This window comes from Piliocolobus tephrosceles, unplaced genomic scaffold (assembly GCF_002776525.5).
Source record: "Piliocolobus tephrosceles isolate RC106 unplaced genomic scaffold, ASM277652v3 unscaffolded_42219, whole genome shotgun sequence".
NCBI classification, from domain to species: Eukaryota; Metazoa; Chordata; class Mammalia; order Primates; family Cercopithecidae; genus Piliocolobus; species Piliocolobus tephrosceles.
Window position 1 is genome coordinate 1921 of NW_022326776.1, and position 14461 is coordinate 16381.

Sequence of the window (14461 nt, forward strand, 5' to 3'; positions counted from 1 at the left end):
GGGCCCATAAACAGGGTGGCAAGGGCACAGTGAGGCCCTGTTATCTGCCCAGGCCCCTGGCACCTGGCCGCTTCCTCCAGGCCTAAGTGACTGCCTCCCTTGACTAGAGGCCCATGCCTCCCTCCCCAGCCTCAAATCTCACACCCTTCTTCCCATTTAAACTGTAGGACACAGACTGGTGGAAAAGCAGAGGGAGCCATCTGCTAAGTTGTGGTGAGGTCGCTCTGTATGATCTCCAGGGTTTTGCAACCACCTCCGCCTGCTCCCCCAGAGCTCTCAGCCTTCTGCCCCAGCTCCCCCAGCCTCTCCTCCTATTCCTGCAGCCTCACCTCCTGCTCCTGCATCTTCTCCTCCTGCTGCCACAGCCTCATTTCCTGCTCCCGCATCATCTCCTCCTTCTCCCAGATCTTCTCCTCCTGCTCCCGTATCTTCTCCTCCTGCTCCTGCATCATCTCCTCCTTCTCCCAGATCTTCTTCTCCTGCTCCCGCATCTTCTCCTCCTGCCTCCACATCTTCTCTTCCTGCTCCCATAGCTTCTTCTCCTGCCACCACATCTTCTCCTCCTGCTCCCACATCTTCTCCTCCTTCTCCCACATCTTCTCCTCCTTCTCCCAGATCTTCTTCTCCTGCTCCCGTATCTTCTCCTCCTGCCTCCACATCTTCTCCTCCTGCTCCCGCATCTTCTTCTCCTGCTCCCGTATCTTCTTCTCCTGCTCACACATCTTCTCCTCCTCTTGCTCCCGCATCATCTCATCCTGCTCCCACATCATCTCCTTCTGCTCCCGTATCTTCTCCTCCTGCTCCTGCCTCTTCTTCTCCTGCTCTCGTATATTCTCCTCCTGCTCGTGCATATTCTCCTCCTGCTCCTGTATCTTCTCCTCCTGCTCCTGTATCTTCTGCTCCTGCCTCCACATCTTCTCTTCCTGCTCCCGTATCTTCTCTTCCTGCTCGTGTATCTTCTCTTCCTGCTCGTGTATCTTCTCCTCCTGCCTCCACATCTTCTCCTCCTGCCTCTTCTTCTGCTCCCGTATCCTCTCCTCCTGCCTCCACATCTTCTCTTCCTGTTGCTGGTACAGGCGGTTCCACAACTTGTTCTCTTCCACCTGGGCTTGGAGCTTTGCTGACACACTCTGAAGCTCCTTACCCAGGTGGTCAGCCTCCTCCTGCAGCTGCTGCTGGAATAGTGAAAGTGTTGGTTTGAACCTCAGAAGGAAACAGACTCATAAGCTACCCATATAAATGTAATCTATAAAACAATGGTTTTCACCCATGATCCTTTAAAATATATATTTTTAAGCTCTAACTCTTGAGATTCTGATTCTCCAGGCAGGGCCCCACTTTGTAGATTTTTAGCACACTCTGGAGGATTCTATGGTGGGACCAGAACAAGGACCCCAATTTTCTAGCTCTTGACTGGAGCCTCCCCATACCCTGCATGATCCCTAGACCATGGTCCCGGCCGGATGGGGATCCCACAACCCCCGGGGCTGCAACCGCTTGCCTGTGGCAGCAGGGGCTTGGCCCTCTCCACCTTTCTTTCTAGCTCCTTTATGTTGAGCTGGATCTCAGACTTTTGAGTCTCTTGAAGTCGAACTTTTTCTTCTAATTTGATATTTTTCTCCTTCAGCTCCTCATCGATTATGCTATGGCCAGAGACAGTAGAGAAAGGAATGAACGAAGAACAGAAAGGAACGCTTTGGTGACCAACCCTCTGCTTTCACCCCACAACCACAGAACCGTGGCATTGGATGGGACCCCAGGAATTAAAAGTCCCAGGTGGCAGGCCAGAGAGAAGATATGAGTTGCCTGAGGCTACCCCGTGAGTCAGTGGCACAGCCGGCACTAGACCTTGCCTGTGCACACATGAAAACCTGTATGAGCCTCTCACCATGCCCACCTGTACCCCCCACCTCCCAGCACACCCCCCAGGCTAAGAGCCCCCAGACCTCCCATCCCACATTCCCCCAACCTACGTGTTCCTGTACAGTTCCAGACTCAGGGCGTCCCTCTCCTTCATTAACTCCTCAATGTACTGCAAATAGAGAAAGGTGAAGTCAGGATAGAGCAGGCAGAGGAGCGGCTAGCCGACCAGGAACAGCAGCCACATTGACTCCTCCACACACCACTCCCCACTCCTAGTCACACCTGACATGCTCTCAAGGCACTTCCAAGCCCACAGTCTCATTTGTTTTTCTTTTTTGTTTTGTTTCTTTCTTTCTTTCTTACTTTTTTTTTTCTTCAGGCAGAGTTTCACTCTTGTTGCCCTGACTGGAGTGCGGTGGCGCAATCTCAGCTGACCACAACCTCCGCCTCCCGGGTTCAAACGATTCTCCTGCCTCAGCCTCCCAATTAGCTGGGATTACAGGCATGTACCACCACAGCCGGCTAACTTTGTATTTTTAGTAGAGATGGGGTTTCTCCAGGTCAGTCAGTCTAGTCTTGAACTCCCGACCTCAGGTGATCCGCCCGCCTTGGCCTCCCAAAGTGCTGGCATTACAGGCATGAGCCAGAGCACCCGGCCCTCATTTGTTTTTCAAAGAACTCAGTAAAGGTGGAAGGGACAGGGAAAGAGACTGAATTCATGGCTGGCTAACAGGGATCCAGAGACATCAGATAATACTGCTGTTGTTGTTACTGTTATTACTACCACTGTTGGAACCTTTGCTGAGTGCTTCACCAGGCACTGGTGAAGCACTAAACTAACAGTCCCATTTAATCCTCACAGCCTCCACAGGACACGGTTCCCATTATTACCTCTATCGTGTAGATGAAAAACATGGGGTATTAAGGGTTAAGTGCTTGCCTAAGACCACTTAGAGCTGGGGTTTCAACACCCAGGTATATCTGATTCTCTAAGCCCATTCTTTCACTGGGGGTAGGGGCACAGGTAAGAAGGAGGACATTAATCCTTTGTTGACATTTTGAAAAGATGATACATTCGAATAGTCCAAAACTCAGAAAGTACAGAAGGGAAATATCTCCCCCCCAACACTGTTCCTCTCTCCTGAGATGTTTATGAATCCTTACAAACATGTTTATTGTATATTACCATAACACACACACACACACACACAGGCTCCCTCTCTCAACACAAATAATAACATACTCAAGCTACTCTTCTGTACCTTTATGGTACAAGTACCCTAACCGCCACTTAGGACTTGGCCAAGGCCACAGTCAAGTATGGGCAGGGTGGGCACTTGGCCTGCGAGCTCTATGTCCAGTGCTCGCTCCCCACAGCACCCCCCAACTCACCCACAGCAGCCGACTCAGCCCCCATCAGCCTCTAACCACCACACACAAAAGCAGCAAGAAATGGCCACGCTGTCTTCTGAGCAGGACACTCCATCCGACAGAAGGGACTTTTAGGCTCACTCCTCCATCTGCGAAGCCGCGCTCCCAGGGGACGGGGCAGGTGGTTGGACTCACCCTGTCTGCCTGCCTCTTCTGTGTAGTGACAGCAGAGAGGGCCCGCTCTAATTCTCCGGCAAACTTCCATGATTCATGGAGGCGGCACACCAGATCCCTGGTCTCTCCTGGAATGAGAGACATTCAGATGCGGCCCAAAGGACTCCCCCTAAAGGCTTGTCAAAGTGCCAGGTTTTAAGATGACAGGGTGCCGGATGCCCACCTTGCAGCTGCTGGACAGCATGCTGGCTGTCATACAGTGCCGCCTGAAGCTCCGTTTGCTGAAATGTAAGGATTTGTGTGGTATGAGCCTGGGCCTTTGGGAGAAAAGACAAGCAAGTGCTGGAAGAGAAGCAAAGAAACCTTCTCCACCCTCCACTCACCTCTAGCTCCCTCCTTCGGGCATCCTGAGGTTGGTGTCTTGCCTTCTTTTCCTACAGAAAGAGGAAGACAGAGCTCTTACCAGGGGGAGGCAGAGATGGCACAGCAAGGGACATGCCCCCAGAATGGCACCACTGCCCCAGGACAGGCCCACCCATGGGACCAGGTTAGCAGGAACCCTGTGGGGATGGGGTGGAATCTGAAGGGTGAGCCTTCTTCCCAGGCTGGGTGTGGGCAAGATGAGACTGGGGCCTCTACATCTGAGTGCCCTCCAAACCCAGCAGTCATGTCGTGAGTAAACAAAGAAATCACGTTACTTCTTCCAGCTGAGCTCGGTTCTGTTGTTTCTATGGGGAAGAGGGTGGCCCCCTCGACTCTATTCCCCAGGCCAGGAAGCGGTAGGCAGGGGCCAGGGATGGATTTTAAAGGTAAAGTTCTTAGACCCAATGGGAACACCAGCTGGTAAACTCTCCTCCACTCCCAAAGAAAAAGGATTTGGGTCTTGGTTGGTTTTTGCCCACAGCCCCAGAACTGAAAGTCCGAAACTAGATTCTCTCGAAAAGACAGTCACAGAAACCTTCAGAGACGGAGTGTGAGAAAAGCCCACCCTTCTGCCAGCTTGTGATTTAGAAAGGTGCATTCATTCAACAAACATTGACTGAGCACATACGGGCCAGGGACGGTTCTTCACAGTGAGGATATAGGACGGAAAAGGCAGACAGGAGCCCTTGGCACCGAGGTTTCCATTCTAGTGGGCCTTTAACTCTCAGACTCTCAGAGCTAACAGAAACCTCTGATACTCTCTAACTCTACCTCAGGAAACGCAAGCCCGAGAAGGAGACTTTACAGCAGGCCGTGGACTAGGGATTAACATAAAAACAGCAATGACAAATCTCATACACCACTCCTATTTTACAGATGTGAAAAAAGAGGCCCAAAGAGCTCGAGGAATTTGCCTTATATCATATCTGCAGCAGATGGAGAGGATTCAAACCCAGAATTCTTAACCAGTGCCTGGGAGATCTTCCACAATCTTAACAATTACCCTCCACCACCCCTTGGGCCCTCTGTCCCCAGGAGCCTGGCCAGCCAAGACTCACATCCTCAGGTGAGTGGCAACCACTAGAAGTGGTTGTCTCAGGGTTAGCGCCATTATTTATGTTCTTCTTTTTGGTGTCGCTTGCTCCTGGACCAACACGAGGGTTGGCCTGGGGATGAGAGTCTCTCAACTGTGGAAAGGAAGAGCAGTGATACTCATGAGAACTACAAGCTCCTACAGTCACATTCTGCTTTACAGTTTATACAAAATACTCTTATACACCATCTGATTTCATGCCACCAACAACTGTAGGAAGTGTTGTCACAATCACTTAGTGACTGAGAGGGATTGATAGCATGGCTGAACAAAAGGCAATAATGGAACTTCAACTCAGTCTTCTGGCTCTGAGCTCTGGGATTTTGCCACAACTCGGCAGCTGCCAGGGACCAAAACCGGAGGCAGAGGTAGAAAAGCAAATATTAAGTGGGCAGGAACTGTACACTGTGTGGTTTCGAGTCATACATCCTCACATGTCTGTTAGTGTGAAGAACGGCACCACTACCTCTCAAAATTTGTATTAATGTATCCTAATGGCAGAAGGCAGCCTTTCTGTGAAATCTGGGAATTTCTCTTTTAACAGAAAGAGGACAACCCAACCCTCATTTCAGAGAGAAGTCTTATATATTCTTATAAATTTATCTGACTGTCACCCCTAAGTACAGTAATGTTTTGTCTCTCAGTAGACTCAAAGGAAACTGATGTTTCAGAAAGATACCCTGTATTTATCCTGTGGCACTCAAAGTACCCCAGGTGGAGATGAGATGAGGAATATTCAAGCTGTCAAGTTCAGTTTCCCAAGATCTGTTCCACAGAAGATAAGCAGATCTCACTCCAGAAACCACTGACTGAGGGGCACTCTGGTCCCAGAACAATGCAGAATTCAAATCTGAGGTGGGGAACTCAGAAACAATGTTCGAGTCTCTCTGGAGAGTAGAAGCCTGGGAGAAAACCAAACCCAACCCGTTCTCCCATTGCCACCCAGGGACACTGTCAATGTGTTGAGCTCATGGGGGAGGTGTCGGCTTTTCACACTGTCAGTGTCTGTGTTAAGGAAGTAAGGCAGCCTGAAACCTGTCTCTCCTAGGTCCCACAGTCCCCAATCCCCTTCCAGCTGGAAACCTGTGCTATAACCAGAGGAACCAGAAATGGGCAAGAACACTCAGGGGACTGGGTCCTAAGACCAAAGACCAGTCTCGTGGCAGTAATGACAGTTCCTAGAGGGACTGTGACATCACTACATTCCACTCCTCAGTGGAGTGGTGGGGAGGACACGTGAGTGCAATGTCCAAGTTGCCGCTTTGAGATTGGGGAGGGGGAGTCACAGGATTGGGACCCAGGTCCTTGGAGATGCAAGCCCAAAGAGCCCAGGGAGGTCAGGCTTTGGGTGGCGAGAGGTGAGGGCCGAGTATGGAGCAGGAAGCCCCAGGAGTCACCTGTCCAAAGTGACCATGGGGCAACTGGTGGGGGCAGGTTCTGGGGCACCCAGGTCCTTGGAGACGTGAGCCCAAAGAGCCCAAGGAGGTCGGGTTTGGGGTAGCAGGAGGTAAGGGCAGAGTATGGAGTGGGAAGCCCTGGGAGTCACCAGCTCAAAGTCACCCTGGGGTGACTGGTGAGGGCAGGGGCAGGACTCACAAGGGGGTTGGGCTGGCTCACAAGATTTGGGTGTGGGGAGCCCAGAGGCACTGGGTGGGGGTGGTCCCAGCCTGATGTGCCTCAGCAGTGGCACAGACTCTGGCAGCAGCTTGACTGTCAGAGGGCACCTGGGGCTGGGTTGGGGTGCCGCAACCTGGTGCATTTTACCTTTTCCTTGGCCTTGGCCAATTTGATCAGTGGGGTTTCTTCGGACCTCATGGGATGGGTAGGGCGGTGGGGTTGGGGCCACATCAGCACAATCCAGGCGAGGACAACTGTACACGTCCAGTCACCTTCCAGGTAGCTGTGTGACTGAGCCAGAGGAAGTGTAACCAGGGCCACACTAGAATGCAGAATAGGGGCGTGGCCTTAATGCTTCAAGCCTATTGGTCAGTGAGAAAGATGCAAGGGAAAGGAGGCGTGGCCAGACAGCAGCGTGTCATGACGGACCTCTGATGTCACAAGGACAGCCACCCATGCAACTGCTGTCCCCGCCCACTCCAGGAGAGGGGTGGGGCTGGCTTTCACTTTAAAAACTTTAAAACTTTATTACCTCAATTGAGGTACAAATCCTTTTAAAATGGAAATTTTATAGTGTGCTTGATGATTGATAAAGCAGACTATATTATCCAACATTCCACTAAGATAAATAATCACAATGATTTCTCTTTTTTGAAAAAACTTTCTCTTATTCTCCTACATCATTGTTAAGGGGTTTTTGTTTTTTTTTAAAAAAAAAAACAACAAAAAACAAAAAACAAAAAAAAAGAAAACAAGAAACATGTCTAATATCTTTAGAAGCACAAAGCTTTTGAGCCAGGTGTGGCGGCTCATGCCTGTAATCCCAGCACTTTGGGATGCTGGGGTGGGTGGGTAACTTGGGTTCAGGAGTTCAAGACCAGCTTGGCCAACATGATGAAACCCTGTCTCTATTAAAAATACAAAACTAGCTGGGCATGGTGGCAGGTGCCTGTAATCCCAGCTACTTGGGAGGCTGAGGCAGGAGAATCCCTTGAACCTGGGAGGCAGAGGTTGCAGTGAGCCAAAATTGTGCCACTACACTTCAGCCTGGGCTACAGAACAAGACTCTGTCTCTAAATACATACCTACATACACACACGCACACACACACGCACACACGGAAAGCTTTCCATTTAATAAGCACTCAAAGTTCTTTACAAGTTTAAAACAAATATAGGACCCTCTAAAGTAAGGCTAAATGCTAAGTGATGGGGGAGAGAAAAAGGACATAACTAACTCCCACTCTCATGAGGTTAATCACTAAATCCTATTTTTCTAGAATCACCTGGCCTCTCTAAGCCCTGCAAATGAAACTGCATTTCTCACTCGATACTTGGCTATGACTTGCAATCATGAAAACCAAGAATTGTGTTCTGTCACTGTGTCGTGCTTGCTACCTGGGATCAAGGGTTGACTTTTTCATGATTTGCTCCATTCCCTGTGTGCTTCTTATCCCAGACCAAACTAAGCTTTTTTCTAAAGTTCTACAATTTACAGTTAGTAGATAAGACTGGTTCTCAAAAATATAGTCTCTGGACCAGGAGCACCTGGGAATGTCTTATAGATGTAAATTCTCAGGCCCCTCCCTAGACCTGATGAATCAGAAACTCTGGAGTAGGGCCCAGCAATCCATGCTGCAATAAGCCCTTCAGGTGTTCGGGAACCGCTGGCATACAGCAGGTAGAAAAATGTGTTTCCTTCTGTAGGTCCAAAGCCAGAGATACTATATGTTCTGTCTCGATATGAAACAATGACATGCAATTAAAAGACATAAATCTCCTTCCTACTTCCACCCCCTAGCCAATGTGTTTTATTTTTACGAGTTCAAATAGAAAGCGAATGGCAATCAGAGATTTCATCTGAAAAGTACAAGTATCAGTTCTCATCCAGCCTGATCTCATCCAGTATCATTTATATCCTCTTACATCTAAGGTTTTAGAAAAGGATCTTCACAATGTAAGACTCAGGCACACTAAGAGTTCTATGATAAAAGACCAAGTAGATCTGAATGTCCAAACTTACTAGAGAAGAAAAGTGGAATCACTGCCTATATTTTCACATTGCATTCAACAGGAAATTAAAGTTTTGAATTGTTTTCACCTTCATTCTTCCAAGTTAATATAATTCAACCAGAACACTCCATTCTTCCAATGCCTCTAGCCAGGCAAAGTTTTACTGTATTACTTCCTGCTTTTCAATGGATGTAAAGCAGAGTCCTGGTAGGCACATTTTGTATACTTGCAAAGATGCAAAACTTAACAGGTTCCTCTGTTCAGTATTAAAACAAAAGTCCTGTAAACCTCAGATGGTGAGTGTAATACTTTAGCACTAGCACGAAAGCCTCAAATATAAAAAGATACCAAGAATACCACTAGCAAAAACAGTAAGCTCTTGGCCGGGAGCAGTAGTTCACGCCTGTACTCCCAGCATATTGGCAAGCCAAGGTGGGGTAAGTCAGGAGTTCAAGACCAGCCTGGGCAGCATAGCAAATTCACATCTCTACAAAAAAAAATTTAAAAGTTAGCTGGGCATGGCGGCACACACCTGTAGTCCTAGAGCTACTTGAGAGGCTGAGGTGGGAAAATCGCTTGAGCCCAGGCGTTTGAGGCTGCAGTAGCTATGATCATGCCACTGCACTCCAGTCGGGGTGACAGAGTGAGATCTAGATATTACATTCTGTCCTGCTCCTGTTTCCACTAAAATCACTAAGTTAAAACGTTTTCATTCAGCGGGATAAAAATTAAGTGAAATGTGACTTTGGTGTTGGCTCGCAAAAAAATAAAGAAAGGAAAAAAAAAAATAAAGCGAAATGACAAATTACTTACTGGGAGAAAATCTTTGTAACCTGAATGACAGATAAAAGATTTATATCCTTAGCCTATAAAGAAATCTTTAAAATTATTCAGAAAAAAAATGAATGATTTCCAGCAGAAAATGGGCAATGGAGAAACCGGCCCTTCCCACAGGAAGAAAAATGGCCAATGAGCATATGAAAAAGATTCAAAAGCACTAGAAATCAAAGAAATGTAATGAAAACAATGAGATGTTCTGCTTAAAGATCAGCAAAGATGACAAACGGAAGGGGGAACCTGGAGCTCTGTCCCTGTTGGTGGGAGTATACACTTAACCAATTTTCCTACAGGATCATTTGAAGATTTCTTTTAAAAATCCTAAAACTGTTTTATATTATTTTCCTCCGTATATTCTACTTCTGTGAATTCAGCGTAAAAATCCTTGCTCGGGTTCATTACAATGATATAGAAGGAAATTCAGCTCTGGGGTGGCAACGAATCACTTAACATACATGCAGCTATTAAAAGTGATAATGCCAGGATGTATTTCTCCCATAGAAACCTGCTTAAAATATAGTCAGTGACAAAAGACCATATATTATGATTCTACTTTTTAAAATGTTTACATGCATAAAAAGTGTAAAAAGGAACCAGAATGTTTTGAGTGGAAAAATTAAAGATTTTTCTCTACATTTTGTCATCCAAATCATTACACAAAGAGTGTGATTTCCTTTATAATCAGGGAGAAGTGTTTTTTTCGTTTATTTATATTTATATTTCTTTTCTTTTGTTTCTTTTTTTCTCCTGTATGTATCCCATGTATGCTAGAGACCTTGAATCCTTTCCTCTTGAGGTCAGTCAGCCCATTTTTGGGATGTGCAGTACACAAAGCTGCCCCATCTTCCATTTATTTATTTATTTATTTATTTATTTATTTATTTATTATTTATTTATTTATTTATTTATTTATTTATTTATTTATTTATTTCAGAGTCTTACTCTATTGCCCAGGGTGGAGTGTGGTGGTGTGATCTTGGCTCATTGCAACCTCCAGCTCCTGGGTTCAAGCGTTTCTCCTGCTTCAGCCTCCTGAGTAGCTGGGATTACAGGCACCCGCCACCACACCCGGCTAATTTTTTGTATTTTTAGTAGAGATGGAGTTTCACCATGTTGGCCAGGCTGGTCTCAAACTCCTGACTTCAGGTGATCCACCTGCCTCTGCCTCCCAAAGTGCTGGGATTACATGCATTTACCACTGCTCCTGGCCCTTCCTTTTATTTTCTAAGGTCTGGAAACATTTTAATTTTAATTTTTTTTATTATTCTCAGAGTATTTTTTTTTTTTTAATCTGTGAAATTGGCCGGGCGTGGTGGCTCACACCTGTAATCCCAGCACTTTGGGAGGCTGGGGTGGACGGATCGTGAGGTCAGGAGATTGACACCATCTTGGCTAATACAGTGAAACCCCATCTCTACTGAAAATACAAAAAAATTAGCTGGGCATGGTGGTGGGCGCCTGTAGTCCCAGCTACTCCTCAGGAGGCTGAGGTGGGAGAATGGTGTGAACACGGGAGGTGGAACTTGCAGCAAGCCAATGCACTCCAGCCTGGGCGACAGAGCGAGACTGTCTCAAAAAAAAGGTATGAAATTGAGGGAAAGACAAAGGAAAGGCTGACTCCCTACCCTCCTGGCACTACTCTTCCAATTTTTGCTGCAATTGCTATGTATTAATATCCACTGAGTATTAAAAAGATGGACAGCCCCTTAGATCCTTTTTTCTTAGCTATTTCCCGTAATCCCACTTCACTCCTTCATTCACTTATTTTTAACAGGGTAATGTGTACAAATACATAGTTCAGAAAAATTTAAAATTTAGCTGTCTATAAAAGCATATAGCAAAATCCCATTCGTAGTCCTATTCTCCCTCCACAGCCAAACACTTTTAATTGGTTTCTTACATATCATTTCAGAATTTATCTTTGCAAATACACAGGTATATACTTACTCTACTCTTCTCTCTCAACACAAAAAGTAGCATACCACACATACGATACCATTCCTTCTTTTAAAAACACACACACACAATCAATCCGAGTTCTTCCACGTGAGTGCAGAGTCTTTCTCATTCTTCTTTTCAGCTGCACAGTATGCATCATTTGGATGGACCACAGTTTACTTCACCAGTTCCTGTTGGTGGACACTGAAATCATCCCTATCATACTATTACAAACAATAATGCCAAGCACAACCACCTACACACACCGAGTTCATTTCTGAATCTGCCTTTGAGGAAGCCTCTGTTGGAATCACCTTAAGGTTGCAAGGCTGAAAAGTTTGCCTCTTTTTTAGTTTTCATTATGTACAGCAGGATGTAGCAAGACTCCCTCGAGCAAAGCAAATGCACTCTTTGGAGATTTCATAAAAATAAATGGATAAACAGAACATTCAGGATAACCATTTCTATTTAACTATGCATATGTATATACAGAGTACATGCATATGCATAGAAAGTATCAAATCCATCAAAGCATTGACCATTGCCTCAGTATGGTGGACGCATGGAGTGCTTTGTAGACCTCCTTGCCTATCGGTTCTTTCTAATTTCATAGCAGTAAATACATACTATTCTTGCAATATAAAATTTCAAAAAATATTAAGCTGGATACATTCCCTCAGTCTGTCCTATATTTGTATAGTACTCCTGAGTGCTCAAATATCACTTCATTAAAATATGTTTGTTTATTGTTTCAAATATAGAGACAGGCAGGGTCTGGCTCTGTCGACCAGGCTGGTCTTGAACTCCTAGATCCTCCTGGATCCTCCCACCTCCGCCTCTCCAAGTGCTGGTATTACAGGTGTGAGCCATCATGCCCAGCAGGCTTCATTTAAAAAATCTTTCCCCAGCACTCCATATATTACTAATTATTCCTTTCTTCTTGTTTAGATGGCATTTTAGTCATATCTCTATGACCTCACTTGTCACATGATGACCAGTTGCTCACTTATCTGTCTCTCTTGATTGCCCATGAGCTCCCAGAGAAGAGTCTGACTTTCAGCCCCTTGAACAGTGTGTGACACGTACATGCCTCATGTACAGGTCCCCCTTTTTTTTATATATATAATTGTGGCTAGAAGATTGTCCCTCGGGAACTGCGCCTGCCTTAGGTTGGAGTAATACATCTCATCACTGGTACCCCTCATGGGATTAGGCAGTAGCTTATGACGGCCCTCCTGTCTTAGGTTAGTGAGAGATGATGCTCTCTTACCCGTCATTGGCTGTCCAGTTGAGCGCATAGGGAAGGTGGTCATAATGGGTGTGAGTATGAACCACTGCGATCTTCTTGTTCTAGGTGATGATAATGGACCTGTATAGGCTTCGCTTGGATAGCCTCGACTTGTTGCTTAAGGAATGTTGGCCGGGCGCGGTGGCTCAAGCCTGTAATCCCAGCACTTTGGGAGGCCGAGACGGGCGGATCACGAGGTCAGGAGATGGAGACCATCCTGGCTAACACAGTGAAGCCCTGTCTCTACTAAAAAATACAAAAAAAACTAGCCGGGCGAGGTGGCGGGCACCTGTAGTCCCAGCTACTCAGGAGGCTGAGGCAGGAGAATGGCGTGAACTCGGGAGGCGGAGCTTGCAGTGAGCTGAGATCCGGCCACTGCACTCCAGCCTGGGCGACAGAGCGAGACTCTGTCCCAAAAAAAAAAAAAGGAATGTCATGAGCTTATTGAAGATCACAGGTCCCAAAGAGAGTAAGAGCAATAGGCAAAGCAGGGGGCCCAGGAATGGCATAAGATAGGGAAGGAGTCCATGGAACCCAGCCCAAAACGGGTTATCGGTTATTTCTTTTCGTCGTTTTTCTAGGTCTTCTTGTAGATGCCTGATCTTATCTCTGACGATCCCGGATTTGTTGGCATAGAAACAGCACTTCTCCTGTAAAGCCAAGCAGATGCCTCCCTGTTCTGCAGTTAGTAAATCTAGGCCTCTTCTATTTTGGAGCACTACTTCTGCCAGAGAATCTACCTGATCTTGTAAATCTTGTATAGTACTTGAGATGGCCTGCATATCTGAGATCAGTTGGCAAGACAATTTGGTGTATTGAGTAACAGAGACCCCTAGGCTTGTAGCCCCAGTTGTTACGGCAGTAGTGATGCCTAGTCCTGCAAGTAAGGGGATAAATTGTATTGCCCTTTTGTTTCTTCCTAAAAAGTGATCTATCGCTGGGATAGGTACAGGTTCATCTCCAGGGATAATGTCTATGTCTGGCAAAGTGTGTCTAAGACACAGCGTCCTGTCCAGTTAGTAGGTAAATAGGTATAAGCCCTATTATTGCCACATATACAAACTGAGCTGTTTGGGACACACAACGATTGGGAAATATTCGTTGTGGTGGAACAATTATTGAATTCATTGAATCCTACATCGAGGTCATAAGTGTTATTAAGGGGAGGAGAGTAAATGCAAGAGGAACTAGGAAATTCTAAAGGCTGTACTTTAAGGGGAGGAATTATGGTGCAAAGGGTATTGGATGTATAATTTAAGTTATTGCTGGGTATGGCAAGGGGAACAGGATCTCCTGATTGCAGACACAGCCAGCAGTCATTAGCCAGACTAGAGTTGGAATTGTTAAGCAGGTTATGAGTAGCAGTGAGGAGGTCAAAGGTCTGGGCATCAATTTTCTCTTTCCCTCAGGCTTTGGGCAAGGCCAAGGGGTGGTAGTGAATTTCCGGGTACAGGGACCTTTGCAACTCTTCAAGTTTTTTGTTTACCCTAATTTCTCGGACCTTGTCTTGTGGTCCTCCTCCGTCAGAGATATGAAGAGGGGGGTGAATATTCCAGCAGACAGGCTGTCCTACAATTCCAGTACAGCCAGCTGATATAAGGTTATTGGTATTTCCTACAACTGTAGGGACACTACTGGCCCCTATAGTGGGGGTTCTAGATCTTGTTAAGATAGCAGTATAGTATGTTTTACCGCCAGAGGTACATTCTAGATAAGTAGTGTAGCAGGAACTATGCATAGCAGTCTCAAACGTGTCACAAGGGCAGGTTGTGGTATCCCCTCCACTAAATAATCTTGAGGTTGACACACACCTCCACTTAAGAGAGTCACTAGACAGGTATGCTG

General features: G+C 46.4%; 1 protein-coding gene across 1 annotated transcript; it reads right to left on the minus strand.

Annotated features, from left to right (window-relative positions):
- Positions 1-311: 311 nt before the first annotated feature.
- LOC113223650 (golgin subfamily A member 6-like protein 6) lies at positions 312-6876 on the minus strand. Its single transcript, XM_026453046.2, has 8 exons — positions 6689-6876; positions 4890-5018; positions 3792-3842; positions 3632-3725; positions 3430-3536; positions 1974-2032; positions 1502-1643; positions 312-1175 (listed from the first exon to the last, which is right to left on the minus strand). The coding sequence occupies exons 1-8, from the start codon at positions 6770-6772 to the stop codon at positions 312-314; spliced, it is 1530 nt and encodes a 509-aa protein (XP_026308831.1). The 5' UTR covers positions 6773-6876.
- Between the last annotated feature and the right edge of the window lie 7585 nt (positions 6877-14461).